This window comes from Podarcis cretensis (genome assembly GCF_951804945.1).
Source record: "Podarcis cretensis genome assembly, chromosome: 14".
In the NCBI taxonomy this organism is placed as follows: domain Eukaryota; kingdom Metazoa; phylum Chordata; class Lepidosauria; order Squamata; family Lacertidae; genus Podarcis; species Podarcis cretensis.
Genome location: NC_137183.1, coordinates 36,404,638 through 36,425,038, shown reverse-complemented (window position 1 = coordinate 36,425,038; position 20,401 = coordinate 36,404,638). Strand labels below are relative to the sequence as shown.

The 20,401-nt window shown below is 45.7% G+C and overlaps 1 protein-coding gene across 1 annotated transcript; it reads right to left on the bottom strand.

Annotated features, from left to right (window-relative positions):
- Positions 1-1,125: 1,125 nt before the first annotated feature.
- On the bottom strand, positions 1,126-18,611 carry ROGDI (rogdi atypical leucine zipper). Its single transcript, XM_079952635.1, has 11 exons — positions 18,398-18,611; positions 12,672-12,743; positions 11,540-11,622; positions 9,205-9,259; positions 7,005-7,085; positions 6,782-6,877; positions 5,523-5,621; positions 3,767-3,880; positions 3,005-3,054; positions 2,651-2,777; positions 1,126-1,968 (listed from the first exon to the last, which is right to left on the bottom strand). Exons 1-11 carry the CDS (start codon positions 18,440-18,442, stop codon positions 1,927-1,929), a joined length of 864 nt encoding a protein of 287 aa, XP_079808761.1. The 5' UTR covers positions 18,443-18,611; the 3' UTR covers positions 1,126-1,926.
- Between the last annotated feature and the right edge of the window lie 1,790 nt (positions 18,612-20,401).

Below are 20,401 nucleotides of genomic sequence, written 5' to 3'. Positions count from 1 at the left end.
AAATTTCCTTATTTTGCTGTAAAATGGAGCCTGAATCAGTGTGAAGTCTTTATCCTCCTAGTTTCTTACAGTCAACTGCTAATTGCAGTAATAAAGTCACATGGCTATGATGGGGCAAGCAGCAAGAGAAGCGTTACTGTTCAAGGTTCAGTAGGTTCCAAGGAATGTGCTTTTTGGATGTTGCAGTGAACACATGAATGCCTCCTAATTAGTGTAGTATAGAAGTTGCATTCTGGGTCATCTTGATTTTGAACTGGGCTCTGTAGAGGCTTGCCCTACAAACCATCAGCAGAGGGAGCCCCCTCGATTATTTCACTGTCCTGCGAGATTTCAGGGCAGCCCTTAAGCCAGGGCAGTCCAATGTGTAGCCAAAGGGCTGCATGCAGCCCTCGTTGCCTTTTTGGGTGGTCCTCAACAATATTTGAGCCCCCCCCAAAAAAAACCTGCCTTCCCAAAGTAGGGTAAGGGAGGCACAGGGCTTGGGGAAGGAGATGTGGGGGCTCTGGCAGTATCCTAGAGTCCTCCTTTCCAAAGCTTAGTTACTGCTTTCCCAGCTTTGAGGAGACACGATGACTCTAGGACTCTTGCCAGAGCCTTGTGTCTCCTTCCCAAAGCCCGGCACCACTTAGCCAGCTCTGGGAAGGCAGAGCGAGGGTGGTGTGTGTGTGTGTGTGTGTTCAGCTTTTGCTCTTGCTTCCTTCTTCCCCATCTAATGAGGCAGAGTGCAGCCCATGGGTTCTGTGTCAAAGTACTCTTGCACTTGGGCCACCCTGCCCTAAGCCATGTCATTCCCCGCTACAAAAGTGCAACTGACAACTTCATTGTATAGTTTTTGTCATATGCTGAAGATACACCTCTTTGCCCTGGCGTTTTGAGATTTTTAGCAGTAGAGATTTTTAGGATCCTTGCTATTCATCTGATTGAAATATTAAAATTAGTTTAAAACAATTAGCATTCTACATGGTTGAAACCTGTTCTGGTGAAGGGCTGTTAAGCAATTTAATAATTAACAACAGGCAGAGTCGAGGCATCCTGTATCAACTTAAGACATTTCGACTAACTCCCTCCTATGCATCATTGGGGTCTCCTTCGAAACATAGGTTTGCAACTTCAGCCACACAGCACAACGGTCAGGGATTTTTATTTAACGACAACAGCAGACCAGTTCAAGGAATGATTCGTTCAAGTTTAGCAGCAACCGACCACTCTGCCACCAAGACAAACATGCATGGTTTGCATTGCTTAGTGGTAGACGGGCATAGCGATGGCTCAATGGAAGACATGATGGAGGTGGTGCCTCTGGCTTCCCACCGAAAGAACATTGTTCCCAACGCCACTAGGGTTAAATTGTAGAGATGAATCTTCCACATTGGCGCAATAGATTTGGTGGTGGTGATGGAAGGGACAGCAAACCAAAAATATGACGAGGAAGGAATGGCTCTTTGTGGCCCACCACACATACCAAGTTGGTCCCTCTTGTCATCCCTCCATAACAGTCCAGCCCTGGCTTCATTTTCCCTGTTCACAATCACACCTTTTCCTCTAATGAAGGGAAAAGGGGAGCCTGTGGCCCTCCAAGTCTTGCTAGACTTCAGCTCCCACCAGTCCCAGCCAGCATGGCCAGGGGTTCAGGGGCAATGGGAGTTGCAGTCCTGTGACATTTGGAGAGCCCATTCCCTGTGCTAGAGGGTTGGGATTTGACTAGTGTTCACCAGCTTGGAAAGGAATAGGTGTACTTCTAAAGTGCTAATAAATAATGATATTCGACACATGAGGATGCCAACACTGGGCATGGTGCCTACCCAGCTGCCACCATGAACAGTGGGATCCAGTAAATCTTCACACATAGACAGCTTATACAATGATTTCCTCCCGGGAAGAGAGAGAGTGGCTGAAATTGCAAATGGACCACTGTTTGAGGCAGGATCAGTAGAGCTTGTAGTTCCAGTAGCCAGAAAACACAGAGATCTGGAAAATAAGAGGGGGAGAGGTTGTCAGAAGCCACATCATGCTCATGCTCAAGACATCTGTTTGGGAACCCCCAACCTAAGGTTTCCCACCCCTGCTGTAAAAAGCTAATTGGTGTGGAATCCAAGATTGAGCAGGGAATGGAGATCCTTAATTCAAATATCACTTTTTGTCACAAACTTAGAGGTTGTCTAAACCTCCACATCCCACCCTCCCAAATCTGAAATATGGGGATAATATCAACCTACCTTGACAGGGCTGTTAGTTCATTTTTCCTTCGCATTTTACTTGAAATAGGCTTAGCTGTAGCAGTCTAAATGCTCTAAATGCGCTATATTATTGCTAAGGGTTACTATCTATACATCAGCAGGACATATGCTTTTAAGTTTCACACAATCCAACGCTATTTGCCTTGCCCCCAGTGTGTCTCCTTTTTCTGCATCAGATACAGAACTAACACTTCACTAAGTATACCAGAAGTAGTCAACGTGGTGCCCTCCACATGCCCACTCAGCCCCAGCTAGCATAGTTAACGGCCAGGGATGATGGCAGTCCAGCAGCTTCTGTAGGGCATCACACTGGCTGCCGCTGCAAAATACTTCCAACATCCAGCAGCCTCCCCTGGACCCCAAAAGCAAGGAATGCCCTTTGCCAACCACGTCATCTCTTTCCACCACCCGACCTTGTCCTTCAGCTGCTGGCACAGCTGCAGGGAGACCGTGAAAAAAACGAGGGCGTCATTCAGCCAGGGCACGACACACTCCACTTTGTGGACATGGTTCACTTCATATCTTTGGTTGTTGAACTCACTACACAGAGAAAGAGAGAGAGAGAGAGAGAGAGAGATGCTGGGCGCAGGGAGGTTACACAGACAAAATTCCACCCTGTTCCCTCAGGCCTTCTTCACCATAGTGTGATGGTATTTATTCATTTATTTTATTAAATGTGTATACCACCCTATACCCGCAGGTCTCAACATAAAATCACAATATAAAATCACAAAATACACAATTAAAACAAAAACCACCCAACTTACAACATGGCACCTGGGTTGTGTAGTATGGACCCTCCAGCCGGTCTGAAGTTCTGGGGGAGGAAATAAAAAATTACCACCCATGGATTTTCAAAGAAGGAAACAGTTGTTCTGTCTAGACTCCACAAGCTTTCTTTATTATAGAGGCAATGTGAATAGTGTACTTACAGTCTCAATATTTTTTCTGCTTCCTTGACATCTGTTGTCATTTCCTGACTCTTAGAGAGATATGGTGTTGCCTTCAACTAAGTTCTACCCAAGAGTAGATCCACTGAAAGTAATGGGCATGACTAATTCAGGTCCATTCATTTCAACAGCTCTACTCTGAGTAGAACTTACTCAGATACAACCCACAAACATTTACCCAGCTAGTCAGAGCTTGTGCAATAGTCTTTCACAACACCCCCTTGAAGTAGTGATAGTAAATACAAAGGAGAAAGATGTTAAGCTTCTGCTTCTGGACCTCATCTACAGTTTTGCCACAACTATCACCACTGAAGATCCACCAACACATTTAAAATCAAGGAGCTTGGTCGGACCTACAAATGGCTTATGACCCTCAGCTATATTAACCACAATATTTCACCTTTGTTAAGATTTGGAACCAATGCTCTAACGCTGACCTTCTCCCCAAGTGGTAAGGGATGTCTCCTGTGTAGGATTACAGTAGAGTAGACCCCTGCCCTGGGAGCGAGCTGGGGGTTACGCTCTATTTATTTGTATTTTAGAAGATTTATAAACAGCCCTTCAGCATCTTCCCGGTACCTTTGTAGAACTGGGTTGCAGAGCATGCAGCTGATAGACAGTCAAGCAGAGCTTATTCAGGTTGATGTAGAAATTGACGAGGATGTCTGGAGGCAGAGCAGGAGTGAACATTTTCTGTGGGGAAAGCAAAACCAGTGTATCATTAAGGTCCTTCATTTCTTACCCATTGAAAATACCAGGTTTCAATACATGCAGGACTGTGAACAAGTATCCCTCGAGGACAGTAGTCTTCATTTTTTCCCCCTGACCTTTAAATCAAACATGCATTTGGGGACCCATTACTTGACTTTTTACTATGTATTTCTATGGTGGTGGCGCAGCTGTTATGATCCACCTTAGATCAGATCATGATTTGGTTGTGGGTTCCAGCTCACCAATTAAGACCAATGCTAGGACAAAGATTCTCAGAGTGTAAAGCAGGTCTCCCTAGAGGGGCCTGAAGTACTGTCAGGAGAAGAAAACATTCCCCTTTAGGCCCTGTCACTCAATCACAGGGACAGGAGAGAAACGGAACACCCAGCAGGGGAGCATATACCCGTGCTGCCCAGGGCGGGCACACTCCCAAGGGAGGCAGGGCACAGAGGGTGCCCTCCCAGGCACGGGATAGCCACTCGGGTGCACGGAGCAGCATGCACACCCTGCAGCTGGGGACGGAGCAAGCCGCCTACCTGCGACTCCCAAACCTCCCCCAGCTGTCAAAACGAAGGGGGAAGGGAATGCCGCCGACAAAGTGGCACAGCTCTCCCACTTCCCCCGACGGCTCGGGGTAGGCTTGAGAGTTATGGGCAGGCAGTGCACCAAATGTCACCCCCCCTCAGCTCAGACACCCGAGGTGTTCCATCCCCACCGCACCCCCTTTCCTCCACCCCTGGGAATACCAACCCACCGTTGCATCACTGCTGCAAAGATGGTGATGAATCTTTTTTCTCTTCTGAAAGTCCCAGTCTCTCAACTGGGCAAATACAAATTGGCAGACTGGGCCAAGCCACTGGCCCACCTGCATCAACATCTTTGGTGTCAACACTGACAGGCTGGCGCTCCCTGACCTAATGATTTCAGGAGTTAAACAAAGAGCAATGCATCAGGGGCCACCTGTTAATTTTAATGAGAGTCAGAAACATCCAGTTCACCAAAACTGCTGCCCTCCCAAGGGTAAAGAGTCCCTCTGCTCCTGTTTGTTACAGTTCTTTTCTGATCACATGCAGTCACAGGAAACTTTGTGAGCAAAATTTGTCCGCTGCAGCATGCCAGGAGGCCCCGTCTAGCAGCAGCCTTGGGGGGTGGGAAACCTCAGAAGGGCCCACTGCACCTGTCTCCCCCTTTGCCAACGCTGAACAATTTACCACATCATGTAAAGTATTACTAGGGAATGGATTTGGTTTCCCTGAGCTTGCATGTTGCAAGCAACATTCTAGTCCTCATGGATGTGCAATTTAAAAAAAAAACAAATGTCCAGGAAATACATTCTCAAAGCTCAAGAGACAAAGGCAACTTTGTAGGTAGGACTTTCAGAGTTTAGATGGATGGAAGCCAAGGTGGGAGGATGGCTACTACTTCTACTTCTTGACTTCTGTAGACTTGCTGTTGCCAATAACTTAAAACCTAAGCCATTCACACAGTACAGCAGGCTTAATGCACGTATACACAAAGCTGGACTTTTCTTAGAGCACAACTAAGATTACTCTTAACAGAGATTTGAGTGGGCTGGAGCAGGTGTGTGCTTATCCCTTCCTGAGAGACTGACAAAGGCAGTTACCGTAACACCACTAGAGGCGATTTCTGGCAGAGTCAAAGTAGCTGGAGTGGTGAGCCGATTCCGAGCTCTTGTCAACTGCAGCATCACTGCATCCATCAACTGGTGTGGAGAGAGGAGGAGGAAGGCAGAGAGAGAAACCCGCAATTTTATTTAGAGATGTGGCTGAAAAGTCTTAGTCATATGACATTCCTCCAAAATGGCTTTCAGTGTATCAAGAACCAAGCGTAACCCTGGCCTCTCAGGTACCCCGGAGCGTTCTTCGTATGCACAAATCATAATTGATGCGTAGGGTCCATCAGAAACATTTCGTTTGAGTTTTAGCAAGAAACTGCCCCCAAAACAAACTGCCTTCCTGGATTAGGTCAAAGGTCCCTCTAATCTCCCTGACACCAACTGCCCTGTGAGCAGGACCCCAGGAGAAGGTGGGAAGGAGGCGAAGACCACACCAAGGCCTGCTCTAGCTGGACTATCACCCTTCTTTCCCCTGATGATTCTACCACCAATTGCCCTGTGGGAAGGATCCTGATGACTTTATGTGTGGATATCATTCACTGAGGTTTTGGAAAACGTGGACTTCTAAACAGCCTTAGAATAATTTGCATTCTGAAAGGTGGGACTGAAAAATGGTATCAATAAATAAAGTCCAGTATTCAATTAACAGCTATGGACAGCCAGGATTCTTACAAGCCAGATATCTTACCTCTGAGCATGGAGGCTCTATTTCCTATCTAATCTATCTAAGCCAATGGTCATCATTACACCTTCTATATTAATATCCCATTACACATGTCTGAAATCTCTTGTGACCTACATGGAAAGGAAGAAAAACCCTTCTGTGTAAGGGTAAGTTATGCCTCTGAATACTGGATGGCTGTTGCCTTCATGCCCTGCTTCTCGGCATCTCTGAGTCATTTAATTGGAGACGAGGCGGGCATTTGGCCTGATCCAGCAAGGCCTTTTAAAGTTCTGCTGGTTGCATACTAAGCCAGAGCAGTAGTGCCGCCTAGCCCAGTGCTGTCTGTTCTGGGAGCAGCTCTCCAAAGTCCCAGGTAGATTTCCTTCCCTGTTCTATGACCATTTGACCTTTAACAAGAGATGCAAAGGACAGAATCTGGGACCAGATGCATGCTAACCATGTGTCCCGTCAGGGCCATCAAGCCACAGCTCTGTCCCACAATTGTTCTAGTTGCAGGTGAAGTGTTCGCTCATCTGGAAAAGTGACTGTCCCCAAGGAGAACGGAAGCAAGCACAATTCTCACCTTGAGGACCTCACATCCTGTCTTGAACTGGTAATTGGCGCCTCTGTTGGTAAGCAGGTAGATCGCTTGGTTGACATGATTCCTTGCATCCTGGATCTGAAAAAAGCACAAAGGGCAGCCCATCAGCATGCTGGGCCAAAGCAGGCAAAAAGAGTTTTGAACTTAGAAGCTCACAAAATCTGCACAAATAAGATGCAAGAAGACGGGTTTGCAGTCATCATACCTGTTGGAGTTTCCATTGTTTATCATCCCGGAATGCAAAGTGTAGGAGCTGGTTATTCCTGGGCATTTTTAAGTTAATATCCTGAGAAACAGAGAAGGGTGATGAAGGGTGCATACACACAGCATACATTCATAGCAGTTCCCTACTAATGAAAGTCTATCAGAGACTACTCTGACCCTCCCACCCTATTTCTGATTATTGAGGTCAGGATGCTGAGTCCTGGAAGTACTGTATCAGGTACTACATTTCTATAGGAGGAACAGCAAGCTGCAGAAAGCACCTTTTCTGAGAGGCAAAAAACATTATTCTGTTTGATGCCTATGTGGTATTAGGGTTTAGGATTGACAATCAGATAGCCCATTAATGGCCATTTTCAGCCCCACACTGGATGCATCTGCTAACCAGTAGTTGGTTAACTGGCTTGGGAAAGTCAACAGTGGCAGTCATTACGTCAGGTTGCAAAGAAAGGAAGAAGGGTTGTTTTGTCACCTCTATTGAGGAACCAGCTGCCTCAAGTGTCACCTAGTGGCAGCTGTTCCATCAGGCCACCTGAACTGTTTCTATTCCAGCTAGCCCTTGGGAAGAATTGTAACTTTAAGAGCTGGGGATTGAGCTTCCTTTTTCCCTCCCTGTTCTTTTCCTCTTGTGTGTCATGTCTTTTATTGATCTTTCTATGCTGCTCGAGGCCTTTTTGGCCAAAGAGAGGGGTCAAATCATTTGAATTACTTGATGCCAAGCTCTGTGCAATACCTGGCTCACCTGAACCACTGCAGCAAAAACAAGCAAAGTCCTCAAATAACCAGTGGCCCAGGACCCTGACTTTCCAGGGGCCTCGGTAACATACTGAAACACTGTGCCTGGTTGAACAGTTAACAAACAACAGGGAGTAGAGAAAGATGCAACCCCCTCCTGGGTCAATCACTGAGAAGCCACAGTTTAGCAGGTAAGGAACTTGAGAAGCTGCAAGCTCTCAAATAAAAATACTGTTTCAGGAATTACTGAAGTGGCACCTCCAGGTGCAATTGGGTCTGCAGACGCTTTTCCTAGCCCCAACAGGGCCCCCTCCCTACAGTTAAGCTTCAAATCAGTACTCTGTGGTGGTGTGTGTATGTGTGGTGCCCGCAACCGTTTCTCCAGTTTGCAAATGTGCCCCAAAAGGTTGGTGAGCAGTGCTTCCCAAACTTGGGTTTCCAGCTGTTTTTGGACTACAACTACCATCCTCAGCTAGCAGGACCAGTGGCCAGGGATGATGGGAATTGTAGTCCCAAAACAGCTGGAGACCCAAGAATGAGAAACACTGATTTGGAGCATGCAGTAGGCCTACAGTTCATGGGACACGGACACACGGACACACACACACACACACACACAGAGTCAAATTCCTCTCTTGGATTTATTGTTAACCTTTGGGATTAGAGGCCATGTTTATCTGCATTGCAGCAATAGTGAAGTGAGGCTGAAAGAAGTTTGCTTAACCATCTGGAGAATCTACAACCAGGCCTCAATAACAATCCTAAGAGATCTGCATGGTACATTGCCTGGCACTGATGGTGTGTTGGCTACATTGCTGACATGGAAACCAAAAGCAGCAGGTAACTGTTGTGAATGAGCAGCAATACGAGGGCTGGGGTTTCATGGTCCCTGCGGCCTTTGAAAGACAATTCAGCAAGGTAAATGGCAAAGGCTCATGTGAGCAAGTGATACCAGTCAGTTGGTTATTTATCTGATTATGGCAGAGGTGCATCTGTGCCATACATTCACAGCATTCTTACACCACTTCAAACAGTTGCAGCTTCCCCCAAATAATTATGAGAGTTGTAGTTTGTTAAGGGCACTGAGGGCTGTTAGGAGACGCCTCTATCCCCTTCTTAAGAGCTACAATTTCCAGAGTGGTTTAACAAACAACCTCTCTATTCAGGGTACTGTAACTCTGGGAGGGGACCAGGAGTATTCTAACAAATCTCAGCACCCTTAACAAACTACAGTTCCCAGGATTTTTGAGGAGAAGCCACAACTGTTTAAACTGCTGTAATAGTACTTAAATGTATAGTGGCCCAAGTGAAAAATAAGCTGGAATTCCCCCAAGAGGAGATCTGCTGACATGCCAAGAGTGTTGGAAGGAGATGAGATTTTCCTGCCTGGCACCATCAGGGAGGTACCCACTCCCTACCACGTGAAACCTGCATGAGCAAATACTCACAGCCTGGCACAAGGCATCTCCCTGAAGTGTCAGGACTCCCTTCACCTGGTCAGTGCTGAAATAAAAGGCAGTGTTGTTAACATGGATAATAAAATGCATCTAATTCTCACGGGTGTTTGGGGATGTATATACGCAAGCAAACACAAATGGTTCAAAGAGCAGGCCAGTGCTGTTCAGGGATTATATATTTACAGTTCTAACTTCCTCATTGGAAGCATCAGGAATAGACAGCATAAAGAAAGACTTGTGCTATTTTCTGGTTTTCTCTCAGTTGCTGACATACTGCAAACAGCCTCCTTGTATAATTGCAGAAAGTGTGATTGAGCAAAACAAACTCTGTTTGTTATTTAGACATGAATCGTCTTTGTTTCTGCAACAGGAATGTGACCATAAAATTGGGATTGGTTAAGGATCTGATGACAGGATGCACACTGCTCTCAATAAAGTACCAAGTATGGTGGGTCCTCTGTAGCAGTGCATCATCTTCAAATGTAAGCTGGGAAAAGGATTGGATGGATTCTGTGGACATTCAATCTGGTGGAGGAAGGGGTTCAGCTCCCTGCCCCCCCAAAAGAGCAGATTCATTGTTTATTAGGATGGGTATGCAATAAACTTTTACAATGTGATGGCAGGGCAATGTCTCTGTTCTATTTTTAAAAACTTTTATCATGCCAACATACCAAACAGTGGTAGAGACACAGATAACAGACCAGCTCTGCTTTGGCTTAACCCCAATTGACCTGGATGCAGCATCATTCTGGGGCATTTTGAGGGATGGAAAATATGGCAGCCACCAATAGTGATAACCATGTTTCCTTCCTCTAAAGTGTCCTAAAATGACACTGCATTCAAGTCATTCTGCAGCTACAAAAAAGATGTTCAGGCTGCTGGAAGCAGAACTGTTCTGTTACAGGCAGCAGTGCTAACAAAAAAAATGGTTAAAGAAGCTGCCCATCCACCCCTCACATTGCTTAAATAAGAGGCCTCCATGATGGCAGCAAGTTTTTACTATGCATTACCCCTCACAATCAGAGAAATGGCCAGTTTGCGGTCTCTGAATAAGGGTTGTGAAATCTGGGAGGGGAGCATTTTGGCACAGCCCTGCCTCAAAACTCAATGCTGTTATAGCTATTGGCAGAGGAAGAGCAGACAACAGCTAGAGGAAATGGGAGTTCTCTTCATCCCGCCCCCTCCCAGCCCATTTTTGAACATGTGCCTGAGCAGTGGGTTTAGAAGTGTCCATCCACCCACTTGGGCATTCAGCCCTTTATGGAAACAACGAGGCTGAAGACCAGAGCCAGGGAAGGGACACACATCTTTCTGACTGCTTTGCACCTTTCTAGTGGTCCCCTTTGAAGAATTTAAAGCACATCTTCTCCTATATAGCCCTGGGGCTTAAAAAACAACAACAAAGCAAATAACTGCCTTTGTTATTTAGACATCTTAAGGTGTTGCAGTTCGGATTTACAATCTAAATAGAGTGGGGAAAATGAGATGGAGAGAGACGGGTGGATCAGTAATGAAGGCAAGCACTGCAACATGAAGTTAAAGTTTGGCTACCATTGGGAATGAGGACCAAGGGAGATAATAAACCTAAGGGTAAGCAGAAAAAGTGATTTTAAATCAGGTGTTCGGAGGAAGACTTGACCCAGCATACAAGAGAGGAGGGGTATCTTGGGCCAGGATACAGGATGTAGCTCTCCACGCCCCTCTGTCCAGCGCCCTTGGGATTCTCCCCAGGCCACACCCCTCATTGTTTTGTGCCCTCCTTGAGGGATTTTGTCTGGCCAGAATGTGATAATGCCTCTTGCTTGCCTGGATGGAGAGATGTGTATGTGGAAACTTATGCATGGCTGGAATCTAGCCTACTGTACAAATCTGTGGCTCCACCCACTTTTGCATCTGGCACTGCCCACCATGACCACAGGGCCCTTGGGCTGAAAAGGGTTCTAAGCTCCTAACATACACACTCAGAGAGTACATTCCACCCAAGGGGGAAAGGCAGCAAAGGAGAATGGATGGAGCTATTGAAGGGCAAGGATGAGAGGGATCATATCAGCTCCAACGTGTGCTTCTAATTTAAACTTAATTACACTGACAGAAGCTGAATAGTTTTCTAATCTTGACTCACAGAGGCTTCCTGAGATGCTGCCTGAGAAACAACTTTGTCTGAGCCGCATGGTGTGGTGGGAAGTGGCGATGGAAGATCCCAGACTTGGCTCCCCCCTCAATGGCTGGACTTAGCCAAGTCCACTTTGCTTCCCCTCCCCTCTATAGCTGCTACAAGGAGACAACAGTTGCAAATCATGTTGCCCATGAAGATCTCCATACGTACTTTGAACTACCCAGAATAAAGTTCTCCTGCTTGATGGGTCCCTCTGAACCGCTCACAGGCAATGTAAAGCGATGAGAAGCCTCCTGAGCAAGAAAGAAGCAGAGAAGAATGAGTGCCGGAGACACCAGCTGCCTCCCAAAGTTGTTTCTTCTTCTTCTTCTTCTTCTTCTTCTTCTTCTTCTTCTTCTTCTTCGGTTAGAAACTCAGAAAACTGGCAAGACCACTCTGCTTCACACAAAAATAAAACCAATGTTATAACCTACCTCCTGCCTCCACACTTCTTTCCTGTTTCTGGGAAATTTATTTCATCTCATGAACTTTAAGTACTTCACGGCTATCTATCTACACACACACTTCTTGACTCAGTTAAAAACCCCCACAAGTAATCTTCATTCATCGACCTGAACATACACAGCATAGCCGCCAAAAGCGGAAGTCTTTCAATCTCTCTCTGAAGTTGTAATTCTGATATCTGGACTGGGGGTGGGGTGAGAAGAGGACAAATCTGCAGTACACAATTTGGGTCCTTTTTAAATCTCTGCTACAAAGCTGACCTGGCATTTGGCTCTTTGCTGGTGAAATTAGTGCATGGCCCTGGCTTGTCGCCATACTTGCATACAGTGGTACCTTGGGTTAAGAACTTAATTCATTCTGGAGGTCCGTTCTTAACCTGAGGTACCACTTTAGCTAATGGGGCCTCCCGCTGCCGCCGTGCGATTTGTGTTCTCATCCTGAAGCAAAGTTCTTAACCTGAGGTACTATTTCTGGGTTAGTGGAGTCTGTAACCTGAAGCGTCTGTAACCCAAGGTACCACTGTATTCTGGTATCATCATAAGTAGAGACCAGCGTTTGGCAATCTAGTACCCTCCAAATGTTTTCGACTACAACTCCCATCAGGTCCAGTCAGTACGATGCTGGCTGGGGCAGACAGGAGTTGTGCTCCAAAGCTTATGGAGAGCACTAATTTTTGCCAAAGGCTAATATACCTGAAGCAACCAAAACCCAGAACCCATAGCAAGTTTGAAATTGTTTTATAGTGGAACGAGAGGCCTGAGAGGTTGCTAGTATGCCCAGTAACTGCTTCAGACAAAGAAACACACAGTCGGAAGAAATATCATGCTTTGGTAAATACCTTCAGAATATCTTGCAGCTGCCGTAGGACAGCATGAACCTCCTCTCGTAAAAGCCACTTGAACTCCTCTTCCTGCAGTGAAAGAAAATTCGTATTAAAACCCCCTGCATTTATACTCCACATTTCTATAGTATGATTCACTGAGAACTTTCGAAAGATATTTAGTACTCCAGTGCTACTCTCCTCTTTGTTCCTCCACTCATAAAATCATTGACTTGTAGAGTTGGAAGGGACCTTAGGAATCATCTAGTCCAACCCCTGCAATGCAGGAATATGCAGTTATCGTATGCGCGGATCAAACCTACAACTTTGGCGTTATCAGCACCACCCTCTAACCAACTGAGCTATCCACTCACATCATCACACATACGGTAAATGAGTAAGTTCTGCTGAAACTATCCAAAGACATTTAGAATGCTTGTGATCATGCACTTTTAAAACTGAAGATCTTACCCAGGCAGCAAGCTATGCAAGTTGACCAGAACATTTTTATTTAACATTCTTGAAAGTTTCACATGATTTTATTTTGCCTAGAAACTACAGGGTTTTCATTCATATTCAAATCAGCACAGAAGTAAAGAGTACACAGGCAATGGCAAAATTGCTTCCTCCTCTCCATTTCCCAAGCACAGAGGGGAATTTCACAAGCTCTTATTGAGTCAGCAAGGCATGGGGTGTCTCCTTAGTTTAGATGGATCAGGTTCTGCTCTGAGAAGGCAATGCCTCTGCTGTCCTGCTCTCTCTGCTGAGAAAAAGCCACTCTTTGTTAGCCCTACTCAAATTAGAACTGATGGACAAGACTAAAACATGTCCATTAATCTCAATGGCTCTACCCTTTTTGTTGTTGTTTTTACAGTTTTGTGACCAAAGTGCCACAATTCATAGCTTAGATTTTCTACTGCACAAATTGAGCCATACCAATAGAAATATTTGGAAATCCAACATTTACCTAAATCAGTGGTGTCCAAACTTTTTTCAGAGGGCCAGATTTGATGAAGTGAAGGGCCGTGAGGGCCGACCAAAGGGCTAACCGAAGTTGTTAACCTTTTTTTTTTTTTTGGATTGAATTTGTTGTTGAGCTTTTTTTAGGATTGAAGCTGTTGAGGGTTTTTTTAGGATTTTACCCCAGGATATAAACTGCCACAGGGGCCGGATTAAAGCGAGTGGCAGGCCGGATTAGGCCCCCAAAACAGACTTTCGACATGCCTGATCTAAATAAATCACCCCTGAGCCTTATAGTTGCAGAGACATGTACATATGGAGCTTCCAGCAAGGCTCAACTTTGAACTGAGCATGCCTCCTAGTCCCTTCCCCACGACTCACTGTCTTACCACCACTCCTCAATTTATTGACCTGATTCTGACTTTGACAAAATAAACTGGAAACGCCACACCCAACATCTCTCCCTATCATGCAATGACATCTCAGTGTCTGTTCCCAAATAATTCTGGAAAGGTTTGGTTCAAAGAGGAAACCAACTATTCACAATGCTGACAACAATCCACTTGTTTACACAGGAGTGAATCCAAAAGCACCACATGGCTTCAGATAAACAGAAGCACTGCTGGATCCAGAAGGGGCGGTGGAGCCACAGTAAGACTATATCCCCAAGGGCACCTTGAACATTCTTCTCCAGCTGTTATGAACACAAACAAATTCTTTCAGAGTCTCTTGAACCTTGACAGCACCTACATAGCTTTAATAATTAACTTGCATCTATTTCTAAGAGGCTGTCTTCATTTACTTTTAAGGAGAAAGGCACAGGGTAGGAGCCAAATCTTACCTCCCACCACCCAACCATGTTCTTTGGGGAACCTCTTAGGTCCAAACTCTTAGGTTACTCTTCATTTATGCATTTCTACTTGAATACAGATGTCTCCAGATCTTCTGCATTTAACAGCTGATCAGCACCATTGAGTGAAACCCGTAAAAGTGCCCATCTGATGCTGAGTTTGCTAGGAATACATCTCCCATGCTGGGCATGCACACAGGTTACTTGATGCAGAGTTCCGCACCTGTACAGCAGTCTGTCATGTTGTACAGGTTAAAACTGTACTTCAAGTGTGGAAATGCACCATGAATCACTCCCACTGGGTAAGGGTGAATCTGTTTAGGATCAAGGAGTTCACAAACAAACAAAAAATGCTGCATGTAAACTGAATAACCTTTTGCCACTAAGACACATTACTCTAGGATGAAGCATTCCTTATGGTGTTGGAGACATTGTGTTAGTCAAATGAACACAGTGATATGAACTGAGAACATGCAGCATAGAGCTGTTGCTTGAACTAATGTTTAAACAATGCCCCAAGCAATCTGATTAAGGGCCAGAATAGCCTTACTGGCATCAGCAACACATGGGACCTAAACAAATAAATAAATGCTTTGTTTCAGGTCTCAAGTGATAAATGCTGCCAGATTAGATTTATGTATATTTAAGACTCGGGACGCAGGTGGCGCTGGGACGCAGGTGGCGCTGTGGGTTAAAGCCTCAGCGCCTAGGACTTGCCGATCGAAAGGTCGGCGGTTCGAATCCCTGCGGCGGGGTGCGCTCCCGCTGCTCGGTCCCAGCGCCTGCCAACCTAGCAGTTCGAAAGCACCTCCGGGTGCAAGTAGATAAATAGGGACCGCTTACCAGCGGGAAGGTAAACGGCGTTTCCGTGTGCGGCTCTGGCTCGCCAGAGCAGCGATGTCACGCTGGCCACGTGACCCGGAAGTGTCTCCGGACAGCGCTGGCCCCTGGCCTCTTAAGTGAGATGGGCGCACAACCCCAGAGTCTGTCAAGACTGGCCCGTACGGGCAGGGGTACCTTTACCTTTTAAGACTCTGGAGAAACTTATAAAGCAGGGATGGGGAACCCCAGGCCTGTGGGGCCAATCTTTATTTGGCCCTCAGAAGGCCTTCCACCCCACATGCTCCTTGAGTGCTTTCGCCTAACTGAAATGTGTCCCTAAACTGTGATAACGCCTCTTTGCTTGCCTGTGTGTGTGGAAAAGTTTGCATGGTGGAATGCAAGGTATGGCACAAAGGCATGATTCACACTTTCAAGGCCCACTTTTGCATCTAGCCCTATCCACTGGAAAGGAATGCAACCCTCAGGCTGAAAAAGGTTCCCTACTCCTGCAGTAAAGTCTTCTATTGATGATAAAGCAAAAGTAAGTATTCTGGCACCTTAATAGATTAACAAATTACTAAGGTATAAACTCTAGGCCTGTACAGTTGAAATCAACAATACTGTTGGTGGACCCTAGCATATAGAACCATATATGCTAAGTTTTCAAGTACTTTAGCCAACCGGCGCAGACATGTGTTTGGTGTTGAAAAAGCGATAACAATGGTAACTAATGCAGCAGATGAAAACACTGTAGAGTTTGCAGATTCCTGAGAAACCTGAGACATGTCTCCAACCCTCACAGCTCCAGTTAGGATCAAATCTATCAATCTTAATTTTCATCTGAAGCTGCAAAGCAACACACTGGCTATTCAGTGATACTCCATCCCCAACAATATACCTCCTTTTCCAATAATATCCAAATAGCAAAGTGACAGACCTTGCTTCTAATTCAGACCTTTCAGCAACAGCTGTGAATGGCATTTAAGAATTCATGAAGGGAATGCAGAAAACCACTGCACCATCCATGCGTCTTACAGAACCAACCAATGATGTTTCATTGTGCTGGAACTGAACTGTCAACATTTGTGGATGCAGGCTTAAAGTGCAGAACTATGAACACAAACAAACAGAGATTGACAAATTTAGAGAGGACCATTCCATCAACTCTCCCGGTCAATTCTTGTTAAGTAGACTCTCCACATCCAGAGGCAGTACATCTTTGGACACAATTACAGGAGATCCCAATCATTATGAAACCTTGCTTCTAGGCAGTGGCCTCTGGCTGGCAGTGATGGAGAGAAAATGCTGGACAAGAGGGGTTATTTGCTCAATTCAATAAGGAGAAGTTAATGTTGATGTTATTGCTACCTGCTTGGGGAATGCAAGGCAGAGTCTGGGCATATACATGCAGCAGAAGGAAGTGGTAAAGAATCCACAGATGGCAGGATGGACTGTACCTTTTTGGACTGTATGTGTGCAGAGAGTCGTTTTATTTAATGGTCCCATGTCTTTAAAAAAATCATTGTAACTAGAACACTAGCACAGCAAGGGTCAGGCTGGGCAAGAAGACTTGGCTCTGATGAAGAAGCATTTTAAGACATCAAAGAAGCTTTCAAAAAAGCAATGACTTTCACATCTTGCAGTGTAAAATGCTACAGTCATACTATCACCAACTCAAAGGATAAGAGCATCTCTGCTGGTTTGGACAGAAGTCCACCTAGTCTAGCATCATTTCCAACATGTGTCAAACAGAGGCCTCTTGCCGCCCTTCCTGGATAGACTAGGAATCTAAATTGGGACCTTTTGTATTCAAAGCATATGCTCTGCTACTGAGCTACAAACCCTCCCTGCTTCATGCTTTTGCTCTGCCTAACCTACTTCAGAAGACCAAAGAAGCCTGTGGCACACTAAAGCCTAAAAAATCATTATGACATCAGCTTGTGTGGACTGCAGTCCACCCCTCCTGTGTAACAGGCACACTTGCACACACACGCGCACACACACACACACAATGTTTGGAGAAGAGGAGTTTGGATTTGATATCCCGCTTTATCACTACCCTAGGGAGTCTCAAAGCGGCTAACATTCTCCTTTCCCTTCCTCCCCCACAACAAACACTCTGTGAGGTGAGTGGGGCTGAGAGACTTCAAAGAAATGTGACTGGCCCAAGGTCACCCAGCAGCTGCAAGTGGAGGAGCGGGGAATCGAACCCGGTTCACCAGATTACGAGTCTACTGCTCTTAACCACTACACCACACTGGAGGAATCAGAGGGCAAGGAAATGCGGAAAAGACAAGTGCTAGAGACTCAACATCCTCTGGAAATCACCACCTCACAAGTATGCTGTAAGATAAAGTGGGGTCCCTTGCGGGAAGGAACTTTGCCCACCACCCTGAACTCCTTGAAGGAATTGTTAAGCGGGGTGCAAATCTTATCTAACATGAGTGGTTTTCAAATCGTGTCCTGGAGTTCCTTGGAAGTATATCGGGTGATTTTATTCAGCAACAGTGAACAGATTGCCCCTGAAGACAGAATGCATCAATTCACAAACTCTTGGGCTGGACTCTTTTAAATGAAGTTTAAATGTGCAGCTGAAACTCTCAGCCCAGTTTTTTCCGGCAATTCATAGAAAGCAGGGGAAAGAACATCAACAGAGACTAGCTGCTGGATCAGGCCAATGGCCCATCTGGTCCACCATCCTGCTACCCTAGTGACCAAACAGATGCATCTATAGGGAAGCCCACAAGGAGGACCTGAGTGACAGCACTCTCTCTGTGCTGGCAACATATTTCAGGATGGTGATGACGACGACGATGATAAATATCATTATGAAATAAGGCAATTATAATTTCAGGGGAGGAGGCGGCGCCGGCTCCGCGATGCTGTGGAGTGACGTCACGCACCGCCGATCCCGGCGCGGGTGACGTCACGCACGGCCCCGCTCCACACCGAAGGGGTTGAGCCAGGCAGAGCCGCTGTTGGTCCCTCAGGGCTGAGCAGAGGCGCCTCGGCTTCTCTCGGCCAAGTGGGAAGGAGACGCCGCCGCCGCTGCCTCCGAACCCAGCAGAAGCTACAACAGCAACGCGGCCGGACGCCCCAGCCGCTCTCTCACCAGTACAGCCCGCTCGGCCGCGCTCGCCAGCGCCGCCATCCTCATAGCCGCGCCGCCTCTCGTCCGCCGTCCGCCAGACCCAGATCGATAACCGCCTCACGAAGATGCTCCACGGACCCGACCGCTTGACTTGAGGCGATGAGTGAAGCGCGGGCTCTTCCCGCCCCTTCGCTCCTTATTGGGCAGGAACTTCAAGAGAAGGCGTTCTTATTGGCCAGTTCTGAAAGGCCTTGCTTAGACGCCTCCGGGAGGCTCCACCCACTCCTCGGCTTTTAAATAACCCGAGATGGGAGGAGTTTACAACCACTTCCGGTTTGAACGTGTTTTTTTCTCTTTCTCGGTGCCTTTATATTTATCAATGCCAAATGGGTTTACCATAGAGGTTGGTGCCAAGAGCTAGAGCGGCATCAATTTGCATTTTATTTTTTTTTGAGTGTGCCTACATCTATTTATTAATTGCATATTTTAGACACAAGTGGGTATACCCTGGTGCAGAATGCGACGTAAAGCCTCCTTAGACTTATCTCTTACAGTTCATGCTTTCTCCTTTTTACCCGAGGATCATATTACATAAAACAGCTTTCCTGTGTACATCCCCGGTGACAACTCTGACCTGCAATTTGCATTTCTTCTGAGTAATACCCCTCCCCACCCTCTCACGATATATAAGGGTCTGGTGACTTCTGTTTCAGTGTATCTGAAGAAGTGTGCATGCACACGAAAGATACCAATGACAAACTTAGTTGGTCTCCAAGGTGCTACTGGAAGGATTTTTTAAATTTTGTTTCGACTGGGGTCCTTCAGTTTTCACCGGAATTTCAGGGTGATAGTGGTATAAAGACTATATAGTGTGTTTTATCTCTTCGTTTTAAAAACTGAAGCCTAGCAACGTGGAAGTCAGGCGACTCTCATTGACACTCATGTATTTCTGCTTTCCTACCTTTTCCAGCTTCTGAGAGTTGTGGCGTCATAGAGCCTAGTGACGTAATAAAGAAGCCTAGTCCGCCCAAGCGTTTTTGGGGGGACGTAGAGGGAGAATTGTGAAAACAACCAAGGGAAGATAAATGTGTAATCCACCATTTTAATGGGTATACTATTTAAAACTGTATCTAAGAGATAAAAAGATAAAAAGTACTGTACAATTCTGTTTCCAAAGTGCAGCTGAGTGCTGGTCAAAACGACATTACTGTATTCACAACCAAGGAGACAGGAAAAACCCTGCTGATGACTGAGCATGCTCAGTGGCTATGGAGTAGTAATTGACTGTGCTCGAAAACAGCCACAGAAAGGGGAGGGGCATGGAATGGAAAATCCCGAAAAAGACATAGCTGGATAGAACTCTTGAGCAGGCACATTCCATCCCGCAACACACCAAATATAATTCAGATTAATATTGTAAACTAACGGGAGTTATCACATCCAGATTATAAACCATATAGCACTTCGATTGGCATTGTGTTCCCAGTGAAATAGTTACCATAAATTCTTCAGCTTGTGCTTTCCTTCTGTTTATATCCCACCTTTCATTCCCAAGGTTGGGAGACAGTGACTGGGCCAATGCTACCCAAATTAGTTTTATGGCTGAGAAGGTACCTGCATCAAAGATCTCCATATAACCTAACCACAACAGCAAGCAACTTTCATTCCCAATGCTATTTGAAAAATAAAGTTATGTTTAGTGACATGATTTATCATACCGTGAAGTTATTTTTCTATAGTGTATAGCAGAAATTCGTTTCCAAAGACTTCTCATTTGAGTTTTTCAGGGAAATGGATACTCTCATTCTTGAAGTGTAGTATTAAAGAAGTTGATGTTTAATACTAAAGATAAACAAGTTGTATGCCTAAACAGAACCCCCATATTTAAATATTTACACAAAACAAAACTTTGTGCTAAAGTTGGCCTCTATCCAGTTCAAAACTTATCCAACCTGTTTTGAGTAGCAATGTCTTAAAGGAGGGAGAACAGGAAATTCTTGCTTCCTACTTTGCTGCAGCACACAA